At 40.8% G+C, this 18,728-nt stretch overlaps 2 protein-coding genes across 3 annotated transcripts; one reads left to right on the top strand and one right to left on the bottom strand.

The window, feature by feature from the left end:
- The first annotated feature begins 2,552 nt into the window (after positions 1 to 2,552).
- npm1a (nucleophosmin 1a) lies at positions 2,553 to 6,676 on the top strand. The gene is made up of 11 exons (XM_018752268.2): positions 2,553 to 2,687; positions 3,681 to 3,760; positions 3,907 to 4,026; positions 4,263 to 4,356; positions 4,642 to 4,751; positions 4,884 to 4,930; positions 5,332 to 5,380; positions 5,456 to 5,539; positions 5,673 to 5,786; positions 6,054 to 6,128; positions 6,233 to 6,676. The coding sequence occupies exons 1-11, from the start codon at positions 2,639 to 2,641 to the stop codon at positions 6,281 to 6,283; spliced, it is 873 nt and encodes a 290-aa protein (XP_018607784.1). The 5' UTR covers positions 2,553 to 2,638; the 3' UTR covers positions 6,284 to 6,676.
- Positions 6,677 to 6,769: 93 nt separating this feature from the next.
- tlx3b (T cell leukemia homeobox 3b) lies at positions 6,770 to 18,046 on the bottom strand. 2 transcript variants are annotated; one of them, XM_018752269.2, is made up of 3 exons: positions 17,307 to 18,046; positions 12,222 to 12,459; positions 6,770 to 8,022 (listed from the first exon to the last, which is right to left on the bottom strand). In XM_018752269.2, the coding sequence occupies exons 1-3, from the start codon at positions 17,734 to 17,736 to the stop codon at positions 7,809 to 7,811; spliced, it is 882 nt and encodes a 293-aa protein (XP_018607785.1). In that variant the 5' UTR covers positions 17,737 to 18,046; the 3' UTR covers positions 6,770 to 7,808. The 2 variants fall into 2 exon arrangements, with proteins under 2 accessions (XP_018607785.1, XP_018607786.1); XM_018752270.2 differs by having other exon boundaries at positions 12,222 to 12,456.
- Positions 18,047 to 18,728: the final 682 nt, after the last annotated feature.

The following is an 18,728-nucleotide window of genomic DNA, read 5'->3' as shown; positions in this document are numbered from 1 at the left end:
GCATCTGTCTGCCTTTGAGATGTTGAGCGGTGTGCTGAACACACTGAACAGAGCCATGGATAGAGTTGCTACTGCACCGGACACCATAGTAAAGGCAGATGTAATGTGATGGCAAGCTTAGTGGCCATAGCATGCAAAAAAAAGTTTTTAAAAATTTCTTAAAGAAAACTTTTAATTTCGGTGTTCAAAAAAAGTGGGTTCTACATTGGCGCTTGCGCTTGACGTTCGAAAGTACACTGGATCTGAGCGAATAACTGTTTATCTATAGAGGCCTCTGAACATCTATTCAGCTCCTTTTCTACACTGTTTGTGTAGAAATTTGAATTGTACCATTAGCAGGGTGGGCTGATTTTCCTCTTATGCAGCCCAGACAGATTAAGAAGGCCCATCACTGAGCTGAATGGTGTGGTCAGACGAGAAAATTGTTATTACAAAGTCAGATGAACTTTGTTAAACCCTGTGTTTAAGAATTAAGTGCTGTGTTCCTCTGTAATTCTTTCGTGCATGTATTAGTCTTTGGAAGGCATCTACCAGTATTGTATTATTGCGATAATTTAACATTTCAGTTTACTTGTGACAGAAGGACAATATGGACAAATGAGAAAAAAAGCAACAGTTTTGTTTTGACAGTCAGGTTCTATCTCTTATGTCTAGTTAATATGTTGTCACATGTGCGCACAGCCCATGTGGTAGTGTATAGCTTTTGAGGTGTGCAGGTCTGCAGTGTGTACACCTCCTGTTAAACACAGATTTATTGTTGTTTTTATTTTTATTTTTATTATTCACTTTCGTTTTACATGTTACCCCTTTGTAAAACAGCACTGAAAAAACTGATGTGCAAAAGGACGAAAGCATGCCCCTTCGCACACCTTGAAACACTAACATTCTGATAACACTACACTATCTGTTAGTTTTATTGTTGTAGTTTTCTTGTTTATTTTATTGAGAGATGTTTTATATGACCTCAGTACCTCCTTTCCTACTAAAACGATAACAGCCAGCTATGGGAGTGTTTCAAAAATCTTGCTCTGCTGGTTGACCATTTCATGGTCATCTACCCTACATTAAGACAATTCAACTGACTTGCTATTTTGAAACATGATAGGAAGCATGCTATGACTTTCTGTTTCTGGGAGTCTTTGTTCCAATGGTGATATAAACATTGTGCTCCTGTGTCTGCACTGTGTGTTTCGTTTTACTGTGATGTCCCTGCCATTGCATTCAAGTCCTAATGTATCAGCCATAGGTTCACCGGTCTATTGACCATTGGCTGCATACCGGGCAGGGTGGAGAATGGACCTTCAGAGACTCCATATTGATCAAATAAAAGATCAAATAAACAAACAGAGACATTGTGTGGGGAAGATGATGGAGAAAAAAAACATGAATGGTGAACGGTCGAGCTCCACTGCGAGGAAACCTCAGATGCCATACTCATCCCGTAGTGATCAACAGTAAAGCCTCATTAGCAATACCTCTACGATGGGAAGTCCAGCAGTCATGCACTGGAGTAACTGTTTGTTTTTAGCATTATAAATGTCTTTAAAAGTCTTTCTGACACTTCCCATGGTGTATCTTTGTTCCATGCAAGTTTCAGAGTGAGTGGACCTTTCATCTAAAAACATGAGCATAACAGTTGCTAAAATCATGTGGTTTAGCACCAGGGGCTAGTGAGACTTTAAGTGTCAAGATGTGCATTTCTGTAGTATATTGTGGATACTTCCAGCTCATTGTTACATTGGGGTACAGGCAGTATGAAGGTTCATATTCAGTCCTTTTCAAAGCAAAAACTTTGTTTCTCTTTAATATGAAGTTTCAAGAGGAAAATGAATAAAACCATAGTGTAACACATGGTGGTACTGCAACTCAGTGCTGAATCGCAGTTCTCTGTGTTGTATGCAATCCAAAGGTTAAAAAAGTCTGTTGCTATATTTTTACAGGATATGTACAGGGAACCACAGACACCTCACCTCTCCTGGATGGCAGACAGACAAACAGACAGACAGAAAATCTTTATTTTACTGCTGAGATGTTATAAGAAGAATGTTGAATCATGTAACAATAAACGTTTTAAAAAAAAAAAAAAAGATTTCAGTTGTATGGTTTATTCAAAATATTATATGATGTAATAACTTGTCTGGCATGGGGGAAGAATTGGTAATTAACAGTAGTTTTACAGAAATACAATAGCGGGGCACACATTAGTTGATGAAACATCCGATCGGGTCGCCTCGCCCCACATTCTTTTACACCTAACTTAAATTAAATTGTGGTCTGAATCTCTTTATACATCATGTGACCTATGTCAGCCTCTGTCTCCCCAGTAACAAATGTGGATCTGTGTGAATTATACACTCGGGCAGCCGCTCTCGGCCATTTGACGTTTTAATATCCAAAGACTGATTTCCTCGCGCAATAAAGTGAAGGTTCATCTTCGATCCAATCACAAAAGACATACATTGACGGCTCCGCCTCGTTGTGGTGACCTGTAAGTATCATCTCCTATGATTGGTTGAGAATGAGCAAGCTCTTCCCGCATTCTCATTCTGGGCGTGTCCTTAGGATCCGAAGCATGTTAGTGAGACTCCGTGGGGTGGAAGGGTCCATTTGTGGTCGTCGCCGCGTGCTGTGAACGAGAATGAACGATACAGACATTGAACAGATGGATCCTCAGAACTTTCTGTATGGTAAGAACAGCGTTGTGATTAAAAAGGTAACGGTTATAATAAAAAAAAAAAAAAAAACCCAGTCTGTCCGGTGTAATGTGACGTCACACACACAGTCAGATATAATTATTCCAGAACAAAAATCACTAACTACGTCGTGTCTCCTAGGATATGCTTCCTGATTTGCGTTTGGTATTTGCTCTTTATTTAGCTGCTAACGCCTCTTTCTAGCATGATGAGACCGATTTTTAGCTTCTTGATCATCTTCTTGTTCCATCTTTAAACTTAAAAGCTGCATAAAATAATTATGTATAATCGAGTAAGTGTTTAACTGCAGTGAGTGTAAGATGGAGGTTTTTGTGAAGATAATAACGGCCTGGCAGGAGGAGTTGCATGCTGCTCCTGAACACGTGTGGAACCCCAAAGATCATCATGGCTTCATCTTGGGCCTTCCATCATGTGCTCTACTGCCAGTTCACGGGTTATGCATAATGTCTTTGGGAAATTTCTCTGCTGGTTAACGTGTTACCAACTTTTTAACTAATTATTATAAATGCCTGTCTACTATTTTTTTTTTTTTAATTTTGTAGCCGTCCGTAAGATGTTTCTCCAGTCTAGACTCTAGTAGTGAGATGCTTCAGGTTCTTTTTTTCCCGGTTTGTTTTCTCGGGTGTTACAACATTACAACATGTAGATGTGCTACTTGTAGGTGAACAATTATTGAGCGCTAACGAGTCCAGAATAGCGTTTAATAAGCGCACGAGGCAAACGCAAGAACGTAAGCGTTCACGTTGACTGGCCCTCTGCACCCACGTGACTCCTCTGAACCAATGAGGTGGCGGCTTTTAAACACGGGAAAGTACGGGCCGCACACGTGTCCACGCGATGTTTCTGGAACCGCTAACCCCCCCCCCTGCGCCAATATTGATGTTGGAGGGGGGGGGAAATCTTGATTGAATGTACTGAAAGAATAAAAATAACTTTCATTGTCATTTCCCGGGCCTCTTCTCTTAGGCTGCGAGTTGAAAGCTGGAAAGGAGGTTGTGTTCAACCCCTCAGATGATGACTTTCAGCATCAGTTGTCCTTGAGGATGGTGAGTTCTGTAACCTTCCAGTGAAGTCCTGTTTCCACATTCGGCAGAACTTTCAGAAAGTCTTTCTCGAGCAGTGAGGTTATTGTTTGGACAGTTGGGTGTTGCATTGTCGAGCAGTATTTGGCTCTAAACCCGCTCATTTGCAGGTGTGTGTGGACCCCAGTACAAAGGATGAGCTGCACATCGTGGAGGTGGAGGGTCGGGACAAAGATGGTGAGACGGTCAAGGCGGTGCTGGCCACACTGAAGCCATCCACCCTACCCAGTGTAAGTTACTGGTTGCGAGTGCGTGAACAGCTCTGATGCCTTGGTGACTTGTAGCCTTTAGCGGTTTAAGACTCTTGAAAGTGCAGCGTCACGATATTTCTGTACAATTGTAGTCATTAAAGTGTGGAGTAGTCTGGAGATATTTGAGATGTTTGTTGGAAACACTTCAGTATTGACTCATATTTCTCCATGTAGAGAGAGTATTTGTTTTAATTAATGCATTCTTTGTGTTACAGGTCTCTCTGGGTGGGTTTGAAATCACCCCACCAGCTGTCTTCAGATTGAAGTCTGGCTCTGGACCAGTTCACATCAGTGGCCAGCACCTTGTCTGTAAGTAACCGTTCTCGAATACCCAACCTGAATTAAGAACTGCGGATGCAGGTGAACGTGGGTCAATTAGAAGCTGGACGCACGAAGTTGTTTTACTTCACTCTCTTGAAGAATTATATTGGAAATATTTAATGAGAAACGTATGGGTCGGTTTGTGGGTTTTGTTTGTTAGCCAGGGTTATTGGTTGAACAGACACCAGTGATAATTCTGGTTGGTGGGTAATGGCATATTACCACCTCAGTCTGTGCAGTTCTTTGTATAATCTAGTGACATTTTTATTCTAGTGATGGATGGAGATCAGTCATTTGATGAGGATGATGATGATGAAGAGGAAGAGGAGATGGTGAAAGGATCCACCAAAAGACCTGCCCCTCCAACAGCATCCAAATCTCAGGTTGGGTTTTATTCCCTTCTTATACTTTTGATGTTTAGCAGGTACTGTTTTTTTTTTTTTTTTTTAAATCACAGTAACACATTTTTTGCTCTGTTTTTACCATCATATTTAACAAATTTTTTTTTGCCACAGAAAAAAATGAAGATGGAGGAAGAGAATGATGAGGAAGATGAAGATGAGTACGTAGCATCTCTATATAAGGTTGAATATGGGTGTTGTGTGCTACCTAAATTAAGTCGTGGTTGGACACTGTGTCGGCGCCTAACGGGGAACCTGTAAATTTGTGCCTCAAGCGGGTTTGGCTTTAAATGGGTTAGGGTGCACTTGGTTGTAATGTAATTTTACTAATGCTGCTCTAATTAATGCTCACTACAGAATTTTTAAACCAAAATCCAGACTAGACCAAGTTCTCAGTTCATCTTTTAGAGTAATTAGTTTGGGCATTTGTTGGGGCTTCTGAGTTTTACTACTCCATTTTGAGTATAGCAGTCAATAATTAGGTGGTTTTAGCATTAGGTGGTAGTTTTATGGCAATTTTATTTTTATTTTTAAATGTAACTGGAATGAAATGTGTTTGCAGTGAGGATGAAGATGATGAGGAAAGTGAAGAGGAAGAAACTCCAGTTAAAGTAAGGGACCTGTCTGTGGTTAGACTTGCTGGTGCTTCATGTGTTATTTGTGTAAACAACTGGTCTATTTTTCAGCCCAAGAAGACCCCAGTCAAGGTCCAAACACCTGCCCAGAATGGAAAAACCCCCAGTACCCCAGCTGGGAAACCCAATGCTAAGGTCAGCCTTTTACATATGGAGTTGTCATCCAGAACAGCATTGCCTTGCTGGCATTCAGAACAGTTGTGCAGTATGTGGCCTGTTTTGAGTGTAGTTTTTTTTATTTTTATTTTTAAAATCTATACTCTGCCAGGCCAAGACACCTGACTCTAAAGGCAAAGATAAGAAGCCGCAGACTCCTAGGACACCCAAACCTGCTTTGTCTCTGGATGAGATCAAGGCTAAGTTACTTGCTTCAGTTCAGAAGGTTTGTGAGCAGTTTTGATTTACAGGCCGTTGATCACACTTCTAGCTTTTAGTCAGGTCTGCTTCACATCTCCTACACAAAATATTTTGACCCGTTTATATTGCTGCACATTTTTATTAGACTTAAGATTTCTGCTGTTGTGACAGGAAATGGGGAACTACAGTTTTTGAACTCCATTTGTTCATGTTCAAATCCATCACAACTTTAACTGCTATGTTGACACTCCCATTCTGTTGGTTCTTATTCAAGCAATCTTTTGTATTTCAGGGAGTGAATCTGCCCAAGGTAGAGGCCAAATTTGAAAACTTTGTGAAGAATACGTTCCATGTGGCTGATGCCAAGGTGCGGTAATGACTGATTTTTAGAATGTAAACTTTTGTGTTGGGGACAGGTATGTTTTTTTGTGTGTGTGTGTTCATGTGGCATATTCTTTTTTTGTCTTCCAGGTTATCCAGGAACTCTGGAATTATAGACAGACAGTGAAGGATAGGAAGTGATTTTTTTTTAAACATTTTAAATGTTTTTTTTATATAAATTTGCCACCCAGTCTTTCATCCTCACCTGCCTCTCTAATCACAGTCCGTCCAGAGCTGTCTCAGAGCTCTGCCACAGTAAGTGGGTTGTAGTTTTTCAGCAGCAGGAGATGTTGTACCATCTGCAACTAAAAAAAAAATTCCTATTCAAGCTGATTTGTGTGAGAGGTGGTGAGCTGTACTGATCCAAGGCCCATGTAAGCAATGTCCAGGACTGTGTTTCAAGACTCTCTGTAACTCATTTGGTGTTTTAAGGGTACTTTGCCAAGTAATGGATTGAGATTGATCATGGGACCTGCAGCTTACTTGACTTCCCTGCGATTTTTGGACTTAACTGCAATAAAGGAGTGGATGACATCAGCTGCGTGTGCTTACTAATTGTGTACACATGGGTGTGTCTGGGATTGACATGCATCTTTAGTGTAAATCTTGCTAAACTACTATGTTGTGACTTATTTTCTCAAGATGTGCTTTTTATTTAAAACTAGAAATACCTTTGATGCTGCTGCATTCTGCAGGGGTGTCCCTGATCTTTGCTGCATTTGTTGTAAGAGCCTATGTCCACAAGAGGGCGACATTTCCCTGGATGCTTTGCTAACTGCACCATGAGCTGGGTTGATGCTGCAAACAGATGACTGGCATTGTAATAAATATTTGAGTTGGGATCATTGGTAGAGGACTGTGTTTCAGAAGACTGGGGGAAAATTATGGTGTGGCAATTGTGGCTTACGAGAGCAACCCCCTAAAGAGTTTGGAACAAACTGTCTTAGGGTATAATGGGTTAAGAAAAAAAACATGGCAGTGTCTGTTCTTAAAAACTTTTTGATTATTTACACATTTGCAAAATACAAATTATAGTACATGATTCTGTGGCACAGACATTCATATAAATATGGCATTTTGAAAATGTTTTTTCGGTGTGGCATGTAAACATTCTTGTCTTTAGTCCTCCTGCACATATTTTACCATACAATTTCCATCAGGGCACAGATGGGGTATGTGCTGTGTGTAGAGGAGCATGGGTGCCACACATGTAGTGAAACCTCAAGACCGCTTAACCGAAAGAAGAAAATGTCCGATGGCCACTGGCTGCCTTCAGAATCAAATTCCTGTCTCCTGAAACTTTATTTGCAGGGATCACAGCCTAAAAAGTACCAACAGAAACCCAAGTGCTGTTCCTGGGGTCACTTATAGATGCCCTATCCAATGCCCTCAAAACAGGACAAGCCTGTTAGTGCCAGACTCTTGGGTTTGGTGGCAGATGAACAAGGGGCCGTTCTTATAATGCAAGGTGCTTTACAACTTATTGTCCCTTTGTCTCCCTTTTTATTTTCCTTACCCTCCCCTTTACCCTTGGACTGAAACTGGGTGCAGTGTGGGGATAGAGGAATCCAAACCTGAATGTGAGGCCACTCTCATACAAATGCACTCTGCAAGCCAGTTGGCCATACCGAGTTCCTGTCAGCATGCATGGCTGACAGCCCCACCCTCACACGAGCGCAGTCACACCTCCCAACTTGCCCCCTTCGTCTGTGGCCCAGGGCTGCAGGTTTTGTAGGGCAAAAAGAGAGGAATTGTGGATGCAGAGGGGATCTGGGGGCATGGAGTCACTCAGGGATTTCTGGAAAGCATCGTGCTGCAGCTGGATCATCAGCCGATTGGCTTGTTGTCGCTCCGCCTCTCGCTCCTCTGCCGTCTGTCGCCTGGCAACAAGATTACAGTCGAAGACAGGATGGTCAAAGGGTGAGTTAAAGACTTTGGAGACAAATGCAGAGGCACATCCAGAGGGAAAAAACACAAACATATACATGATTTGCAGACATTGTAGAACCTCCACACATCTGCCCATCCATTTCCAGTAGCCACTTATACAAATAATGCCATTCCACTACAATCTACAGGCAGTCCCTGGGGATGGACTTAAAGCAGAAGACCTTAGATGCAACGTCAACTTACCCCCAGTTATTCATACATCGACTGCGTCTTTGCATTGTGGGGGCGGGAGATTTGAACCTAGGCCTGCATTTAAAACCAACAAGCTTAGTGCTATAAGGTGACAGCAATACCTGCAAATGGAAATATTTATAGCTGCTTTTACTGGGTGAAAGCAGAAAGACCTTGTACCTGGTGTTTAACAACCAGACAGAGACATCCAGTGAGCACCCAAGTAAAGAAGTTACTGGTTTCACCCATTACTCCTGTATTGTAAGTGTCCACTTATAACCATATCTTATTGAGGTTCTTTACTTGTCCTCATTTCATTTCATCTCATCCTTGTGACTATTAGTATTTCCATTGTGAACATTAACATTTTTATTGTTATGGTTAATATGAAAAGTTAATACAGTAATGAGTTTTACAGACTTTATTATTGCAATCATTATTTCTTTGCTTTAACTACTATATCCAGGTTAACTTATATTTATACAAGGTAACTTCAGGGTGTGTTTTTTTTTTTTTTTCCCCAAAGTTTACAAAGGAAGAATCATCAGGTTATTAGCCTGTATTTTTTATAAACCATGTTACCTCCTGCTGCTGCTCTTGAATCTGCCATGTGGTTCAGTGCTCAGCAGACAGAAATTTTAAACAAAAAACTGATGAAAATTATATGATGACAGAAGTTTACCTTTGATTTATTGGGCCGAGGATAACAGCACAAATAGCTCCTGTCTTCACTATACTAGGGTCTATTTGTGTTAATGTTTATTGTTGTAAACAGTGACTTTAAAGTGCAGCACTGTTATTTTCTCCTTAATGGTGGCTCACTAAACTGTGCTGAAATTCCAAAAACCGCACAGCCGAGATGTTTCTCACAGAACAAAGAAATACGAGCAGAACAAGGGCTGAAGTCTGAGAAACACAAATGTACTCATAATCCACATAGGGCCAGAAGGAATTGTCTGAAATACCAACATTACTTTCAACTATCAACAAACATATCATCATTATTTTCACTCCATTCGAAATAACACTTAGATTACTATGAAAATGAAAAATTATTACTTTCATACAGCTGGGATACCTGGACAAATGTCCAATCCAGTAAAGACTCCCTGACACACAGGCAATGGAACTTAGAATTTAGAGAATTGGAACACAGTTACAGTACAATAATATGTAAGCAAATATATACAGGTTCACTTAGGTCCTCCCTGAGTCACCACCGTGTCGACAAAACAACTGGAACATCTGCACTAAAACAAAAAGTACTTTTTTAGGCAAAATTAAACGCTCGTACCTACATATGTCATATTTACAGAAAATAAAAATAAACCAGTTATTGGAATATGGGCACGGAAATATACTGCCGATGGATTGTAAAACGGTTTTGCTAAATGAATTGTCATTATTACTGATAATGTAATGAACGAAAGATCCACGTTGTTAAAACATCTAAGTCACGTAGGACTTGTCTTCAAAAAACAAATTCGATATCTATAAGCCTCGCAGGTTTAGTATCAGACAGTATTATTTTCATTTTTCACCGATATCTAAGTTGCAATATATGACTTATAAAGTAACGCGGTTTACATCCGTTCTGCGGACGATTCCAAAATGTTTATGAGAAGAAAGCCACAAGAACGATTGTGTTGCAAGATGTCTGTAATAAATACTGAAAACTGGTAAAATTAATAAATAAAAATGTGTTAATACATATAAAAACGTTACACACAGTCAAGTCCCAGTCATGCGGCAAATATTTGCGTGATTCCGGTTTTACCAGTTCCAGAAATTTCTGTTGCCAGTTATGATGGACAGTTTATAGTCAAGTTAACAAGTATTTCATAACCTTTTGCTTTCGCCCCGGGGGGAGGTTATTTTATTCTAATAATCTGTTTAAATTCTTTGTACTTAGAGCTATAGTCTATAACGTCAGAAAATTTGCTCAAGATACATATTTAAAACACCTTTTGTATAAAGGTGTATTATTGTTGTTATCTCTGGAAATATTATTTCCTTCTTTCCTTTTAACCCCCAAAGTGTCCCTATCCAGCGCGGGCTCGTCATGACATAGTGACTGATACTGTATTATATCACTCTATGTGCAACACATAATACCCATAAAAACTACTGTTTTGATCAGTTTTCTCTGCTACATCGATGTGACGTTTGATTCTATTCAGCCTTGATAAAATTTCACGTAACCACTTGTAAAATAAACTGCCCACATCAAAATAAGAATAAGTAGATCAATAAGTGCTGGAGTTAAGGTGTGGGAAACATTAAAAAATAAACGATCCTCGTTTTATGGAGTGTTTTCACGATTTCGTAGTATATTACGGAATCATTTCAGAAAAAAAAAAAATTAAACAACATTTTCATTCCTTAACGTTCTGTACAGGACGAGGGCTGCACGGTGGCGCAGCATCTGCCAACAGGGTTGCGGGAAAAGACGCGCGTTCTGTCCGCGTCCCCCCTCGGTGTGGAGTTTGCACGTTCTCCCCATGTCCGCTCCGGTTTCCTCCCACAGCCAAAAGGTCTATGATTCAGGTGGAACGGCGACTCAAAATTGTCTATAACGCGTGAATGTGTGCATGTGTGGGGTGACCCTGCCACTCGACTCTTGTCCAGGTTGTACCCTGCAGAGTCCTATGCTCCTGGGATAGGCTCCGTACCAAAGCGGCCCTGCCAGAGGACAGGATGTTGCTGAAAGTCCCTGACCTTGACTTCCTCAGACTTTATAAATCATACTCAAGGTATAATTATAGTCAATCATAATTATTTTATCAAAAAATCAATAAATAATCAATAATTCACAAATCATCCTTTCAAACCAATGATTTGTGAATTTTGGTTTGAAAGGATGACTTGTGAATTTATAGTCTGTCACTAGATTGTTATTTAGTTTAAACTGGAAATTTGTTTTATGAAGGTTATGTTTTCTATAGAAATGTATAATGGGCACCTGTGCTTTCAATGAGTGAATGAGTATGTATGTTTTTTAGGTGTTCATATGTACACATTATGTCTTGTGTTGGGTGTTTAAGGTCTGAACTGATTATTTGGAATGTTTTAATAACTTTCTTGAATTTAATAAAGCTGGCGTCTGTTAAAAAATGCCGTTATTGATAATGTGTATACATAACACGCATTACTTACCATTATTATTAGTTACATATAATTAACAATTAGTTACAGCACCAGTATTACAAATCTCTACTCTGTTAATCTCAGTATGTTTAATCTGTGTTTTAATCTATATTTTATCTATCTGTACATGTGTTAACAGTCAAAGCACCTATACTGGAATTACTTTGCTCTCATCCATGGTCTCCTGTGTATTCCTGTCACTGAAAAAATGACTTGTGGTTCTGCAGCTCACGCCAGTCCTCAGACAGTACATTGCACCGGCAGCTTCGTTTTTTGTACAGTGCAGCCTTTGTTATTAAGAGTTATGTCCAGATATCTTTTAAGGCTTGGTGTTCTGGAAGGCCCCCCAGACTTGAGACTGAGAGCTGCTGCACTGAAGCAGTAATGTACCTGGCAACTGTGCCGGTCAGCAATTTGCAAGTACTGCAAAAGTTATGATGTTGTCTTGCTAAAAGCATGCCTTTCATTCACTCTTCAGGACCGCAGTGGACTCAGCTTAAGTTGGCACTAATATTAGCAGGGCAGGGGTATTAGCGGTTGTTCAGATCCAGAGATGGTTCTGGTTTCATACCTGTCACACAAGTGAGACTGTACATATCAGTAAACTGTAACAAACCAAGGGGACTCATTGGACCTGTTTATTTTGCCTATAGCTATGGCCAGTTGGTGGGTGAGCATCGTCTATTTAAAGTCACTGAAAATTCAAAATGAAAGTTAAAGACTGTTACACCCCGAAATTCCCTCATTCTTGTTTCTTCTCTTCTTTTTGTCCCCCTGACCCCGCCCCTTCTTGTCTCTCATACTTTCTCACCTCCACTTTGTCCTGCGGTTCTGGAACCAGGTCTTAACCTGAGCATCAGTCATCTTGAGTGTCTTGGCCAGGGCTGCTCTCTCGGCACTGGCCAGGTATTTCTGCCGGTGGAAGCGCTTTTCCAACTCACAGATCTGCACCCGTGAGAAAGATGTTCGTGGCTTCTTGCGCTTTGGCGGCGTGCGATTCTGGTACGGGTGACCAATCCGACGGGATACAGCAAAAGGGGTCAGAGCTGCTATTAATTGATGATGGAAGAAGGTGAACAGACACACGAAGACGTAAACAAGAAAAAATGCACGTAAGACACTGTTTTTCAGAGGCTCAGATGAGATATACACACACTTATTCCCCGCAATCCTCAATCTCTCATTTTCCTTATTTTAGCCATATAATGTGGTGATTTATTACATTTATAACATTCTGTCATCCATTATAGCAAGGATGGCTGTGTACCTGTGTGCAGAGGTGGCTGAAAGAAACCATCAGAGGCTTCTTGAAGCATGGGTATTAAACGGTAGAGTGATTATACAACTGGAATCTCAAAAAATGGAAGCAGAAGTTCCATCAGGGATATGTATTATACCATCAAAGAAGGAAAATCACCTGAAATAATTTAGTAAAACGCACAGTTATAATAATGCTCCAGTGGAAAATTTGTCAAAACATCTGAGTTTAAAAGATCTGCTCCACGATGTCAGAAAACTGCCATACAGCCTTTTCTATCTGGGAAAGCTCCCTTCATTGTTTAAATGTATACTGTAACGACCCGCATTACTGTTTGAGCGGGGAATGCACTTATTGTAAATAGTTGCATTATGGGAAAAATGTGGGATTAAGTGTGCAACCATTGGGGCGACTACTAGGGGAAATGATGGGGTGGCCGTGTTTGGCAACGTATTAGAAAAAAAAAAAAAAAAAAAAAAAAAAAAGTCTCGGGGCGTTAAGCAGGGGGGGGGGGAAGGTTAGCTAGTAGAAGTACTAGTCCTGGAGAAAACGAGATCCTCGGACCGCGAGCGTTACTTTCCTGGGTGCTGGTGTTCGATAAAATGCTGTCTTTGCGTCCTTCTTCGCCCCATCCAAACTCACAGCGCTGTGCGCCACAATAATATCAGTGCAATATAAAATCAGAAGTAAAAAGTCTATGTTTTCTGAATACTCTTAAGTTTAACATGATGTAGCCTACAAACGTCTTTACGCCATACAATACAAGTTCCTCCCCTTGTCTCCCCGCGCGAAACAGAAAGCCTCCTGCTCTCAGCGACAACCGCAGGCTATAACTACCGCAATATATTTATGCTTTTATACAGCTTAGTAAAAGAAAAGAGGTAATAGATGCGATGGAGTGTCAGCCACGGAACGGGAGGGCAAAGAGGCTCCTTCGCTGTGATCCTGCTGCTTCAGCATCTCCCCGCCGCCGATCGATGACACTCCAGAGTGCGTTTCTGCAGCCCTTTAATAGGGAGCCCATAGCGACCGAAGTGGTTTTCCTGAAACCCTTCAGGTGTTTCCAGTCACTACGACAGCTTAGAGCGCAACTGTACATACTGTATACTGCTTGTGAGAGAAATATTACACGATCCGGGGGTACGGGAATCTCAAAAGAATCAAATAAATGAATATATGAGTAGGTTTATCAATCTGAATATGTATACGCAATACATACATGATGCATTCAATAAAATGTATAATTTGTTTTGAATACAGTTTTCAATATGCTAGATAAATTCTGACAAGCAAACAAAAATGTATTGATTATTTATTCTTAGACGCATTTCTAGTTAAAAAGTTATTGCTTTGTATCGAGAAGTAACGCGTTATACTAGTCGTTGTGTTACTTTGCAACAGACTTAGAATAGCATAGGGCTTATTTCTCATATCCATTAATTTAATGATTAAAATGTATGTGCTTATTCTCTTGGAAAAATGGTGTGGTTCATTAGGACAAACAGAGCTGGGAGAAGATACAGAGCTGTCGTCGGAAGGACCCTGGTTCCAGCTCCAGGCTCCAAGCTGTCTAAATGGGTAAATCATTGTAAAATTGCCTTGGAGAAAAGCCCCAGATAAATAAACATTAAACACGACAGAACAAAAACGAAGCTGCTAAATATTCCAGATTTTTCTAACTAATTAGACTGTTGACATTCCTGTAACAGATAAACGAATGAAAGAAATAATATGTATCTCCATGATCGGTGAATAAAAAGATTCCATTGAAATTCATCTGGAATCTCCCAATGCTGCGGTGGCGCAGTGGGTTGGACCGCAGTCCTACTCTCCGGTGGGTCTGGGGTTCGAGTCCCGCTTGGGGTGCCTTGTGACGGACTGGCGTCCCGTCCTGGGTGCGTCCCCTTCCCCCTCCGGCCTTACGCCCTGTGTTGCCGGGTAGGCTCCGGTTCCCCGTGACCCTGTAAGGGACGAGCGGTTCTGAAATCTCCCAATGCCCACGTCAGACGCCCGAGGCATCATTGGCCATTAAGCCACTTCCCCGCCCTTTGTGGATCCACTCAGTGTGGCAATTTGTTATATATATACCAGCGCAGTGTCTAAAAACGAGACAGACAGCTTGGAGAGCTCTGGTCTGGAGTGTAGCTCGGTGACGCAAATGCATAGTCTAAAAGGCCACTTGATATTATTATGTTTACTAAAGTAACATATTACAACGCTTCCAAAAAAAAGAACATTGCTGTGACACGTTACTTTTTAGCTTTCTAAAGCTTTACACCAAACACCAGAAACCCATCACTTCGGACATCCGAAAGCCCAAACTGCGGTAATGGGTTATGACGTCATCACGCCGCGCTCCAGCGAGACGCTGCCGAAGGTGTTTTACCCGCAAGCAGTTTTGTCCGCTTATTAGTGTTTTGCTCAAACCTCTCTTGCTTGGTACGGGTTCACTGTATGTAACATCTTTTTAAAATGCGATGCACATCACGAGCAAACACGAAGGAATGCAACAGACGTCAGTTCCAATAATTAATCGAAATTTGCTTGTAACCAACTTATTTTCTGTTTTCGGTAACTGTGTGTTAAGTCATTCACGATTTCGTTCTTCTTTTGAAGTTGGTAGAAATGGCATGAATATTTGATTTTGTTTAGTTGCCCTTGATCGAATTACAAGAGCCCTACATGCTAATTACATTTCTCACAGGGCTGTCAGCGCGTGATGTACCTGCCTGTGTGCGTCAGGTGTCACAGGTAGTGTAACGTCGCATGTCACTTCATTACATTAAATACCACACACGCAGTTACACTGCACTGTACAATAATCTAAATTTCTTCCCATGTAATATTAAATCATACAAAGTGAAAATTATTTTCCTTAAAAAAACATTAAACACCACATGTCCTAGCGTTTTAAATTAAGGAATGCAGTAAATGCGTAATTCTAACTATTCCGGAACCACAGAGCGGTCGCTCAATTTTCCATAATTTTTCTTCCTTAATTTTACAGCATTATTCTTACACCTTCATTTCAGACGCATCCTTCATGTTTAGCTCTGCCTTTAGTCTTTGAGAAATCTGCCCACCCGCAAAACTGAAATGGAAGCTGTAGGAAATATGAACAAATACTATTTACATCAACCGGCTGTTGACGTCTGTCCTTATTTCCTACATTTATCTTTTACTTTGATCTTTATAGTAAAGGCCACGGACAGTCCATATAGTTGGACATGCTTTTCGCAGTGTCTTTAGACTAGATTTTTTTAAAAACTGAATTTAAGCAAACCCTTTACCAATGTTTTATAATACATTTTTGGCTCCTTCTAAATCAAGGATATGCGAACATATTTTTCCTCATACTGGCATTTAACGACGATTTGTACTGCGACGACAGTTAAAATGTATAATATGAAATGCAAAAACAAATTTCCGCACTGTTACTATAATTTTAAAAAATTATTAGACGTTCCTCTCTGGTTTTATTTTGAGATAATGTAATTTAGTTAGGAATACAGTTTAAATATATTCTCAGATTCTAACAACTAGTAAAAACCTAGCAATTAAATTAATTGTTCAAGTTCTAATTTACATTGTTGTTTTATCTAATCGAAACAAAAAGCACAGCTGTAACATTTAAATATGAGTTTCATTGTCTTAGCTTTAGCGGTCTTTTTCTATATCGTATGCTGTTTAGATTAAATTATCTCTAGCGTTATTGTTGCTGGTTCAGTTATTCTAACCCAGTGAGCTGTTGTAAAGAATATAGGGTTGGCATTAGATAAATTATTCTTTGAATTAACATGTGGTATTTTTAAAGTTGCTCTAGAATTGCTTTCGAAATAATAAAATGATGCAAACAGGCTTTAAAGAAAACGCTTTCTTAATTCAGATCGTTGCTATTGTTACATTTCAGGAAGAAATATATAACATTTGTGGAAGCGCACGTTATAGGCTTTTATTATGTGCGAGTTTTATCAGATATAAATGAGATGGGAAGTTAAAGCGATGTCGATCCTGTTGCCTCTCCTCAGATTATTAATGTATACACTATGTTGTTTCTTTACTGCTGTGTTCTAATTTTGTGGTCTTACCATGTGGAACATATGACATATGTGACATGAACACAGTGACCCTACCTGTGTCGCGTAAATTCCGGATCACAATTTAACGCTGATTCCACCTTCTAGTTTCCTAGAGAACTTTGCTTCTTACAGAAGCCTGGCTATGGAATGGAAGAATTAAAATGAAACTAATTAAAAATTCACGACGTGCGTGTAGAACGAATTGTTCCTTCCTTGTCCATCGAATTGGTAGCGATAATATTGTGACACCTTCGGGCCCCTTTTTCCTTCACTCACTAAAATGTTTCGTGTTTTTCCATGAGGCCAAGTCGTATAACAGGACTACGGGTAACATGTCCACATGACTTGATTCATTTATAATGAATGCATAGCTTTTTTTAGATTTTTTCATTCATTGTGCTTGCGATCTGTAATAACAGAAAAGGCAGAAATCCTCACCCGAGAAGTTACCTGGAAAAACTGCATGGAATGCACTTAAACCAGTCAATGTGAAATTACTAGGTAAAAACAAGTTTATACGACGGGGTTGTTTGACGGAATTTGTTTGTTTGTTCGTTACCTGCGAACTTTTCCTTGGCGAATCTGTGACTGCTCTCCATCCAGGGAAAGCTGAGGCTGCCGAAGCCTGGAACCGCACTGGCCATGGGAGGTGGGACCGCGGCAGCCAGGGGTCTGTGCGCCGGGACCCGGATCACGCCACCAGGAGCGAGAGTCAGGTTCACACCATAGGAGCTCGAGTCCTCGAAAGGCGCAGAGATGCCATGGAAAGAGCCAGGCAGTGCTGTGTATGGCGCCGTGCTTGCTCCGGTGGGGCTGCCCAGATGATAACTGCCCCCGGTATCCGAACTGCCTCTGTTGCTGTTTTGCTGAGAACCTTCCGGATCAGAGCCACTGAGGATCTGGTCGATTCCGAAGCTGATGGGTTCGTGCTGGGCGGCTTGGGGGGGCTGGCTGGGGCCGCTGGGGCTACTGCTTGGGGTCGGCTCCATCCTTTACTCCCCTTCCACTCCCAGCGCTTCTCGACTGAGCCCAAATAGGAATGGTGACCGATAGGCGCACTGAGAGTAAAAACAGGGTACGGAAGGAGGATGAGTGTGAAGTATATGGGAAAATCACTTGTACTCACTTCACGTCTTTCTTGCCGGTTAATAGAGATCAAAACAAGTTCTCATTTGGTTCAGCCTGCCGGATCCCTCTTTGGCGACACAGACTGACTCGTCCATCTGCATCGTAGCAAACGCCAGCGAAAGTTTGCCAAACGGATTTGGCTCTGAGGATCAGTTGGCTCTGCGCGGGATAGCTCCGTCTAACACCCCCCCCCCCTGCCCCGCACTTTCGTTTCGCCATCCTGTGTTTCCATTGGTCCGACCAAATTCCCCGCCATCCTATTGGCTGACATTTACACGTTAAGCAGCGAGACCAAGTACCGGCTGAAGAAACATTCCGAAGTGACATCATGTTGTAAAAAGCACACGGCAAATTCATTAAACTCGAGACTGTCCAATCGAGCTGCAATATATTGTGATCTCTGTATTATTAAAACATCAATTATCTCATATGAAACAGTTCCTGCATCCTAGACAATGTAGTCGTTTCAGTTTTACCAAGGTAAAAATAATTATTCCAAAGCATTTTAAGATGCTAATACCGCATGATTCTCCATGCGCTTACAGTTTAACCCAGTTTTCTTATTAAGCTGCGTTCGAATCATTAATATATGTTTATGAAGATTAATAACCTGTTATTTGCCATTCACCTGAAATGTTTAGGTGTAACTGGCCTAATTAAACTCGATAAACGTTTAATACTGAGGCAGGAACAATGACCATGATGAAGAGCACAAGCTTTTTTTTACTTTATGTGCAAGATTTTCATTGGAAGATGGACTCACGGAGATTAATTTGATTTATGTGTGATTTATTTCACCCATCGATCCTTTGTGAGAAACTAAGTGCAGTCTATAGTAGAGAGGCAATTTTCC

This window comes from Scleropages formosus, chromosome 4 (genome assembly GCF_900964775.1).
Source record: "Scleropages formosus chromosome 4, fSclFor1.1, whole genome shotgun sequence".
NCBI classification, from domain to species: Eukaryota; Metazoa; Chordata; class Actinopteri; order Osteoglossiformes; family Osteoglossidae; genus Scleropages; species Scleropages formosus.
Note: the sequence above shows the minus strand (reverse complement) of the source record. Positions and strands in the feature narration are given on the sequence as shown.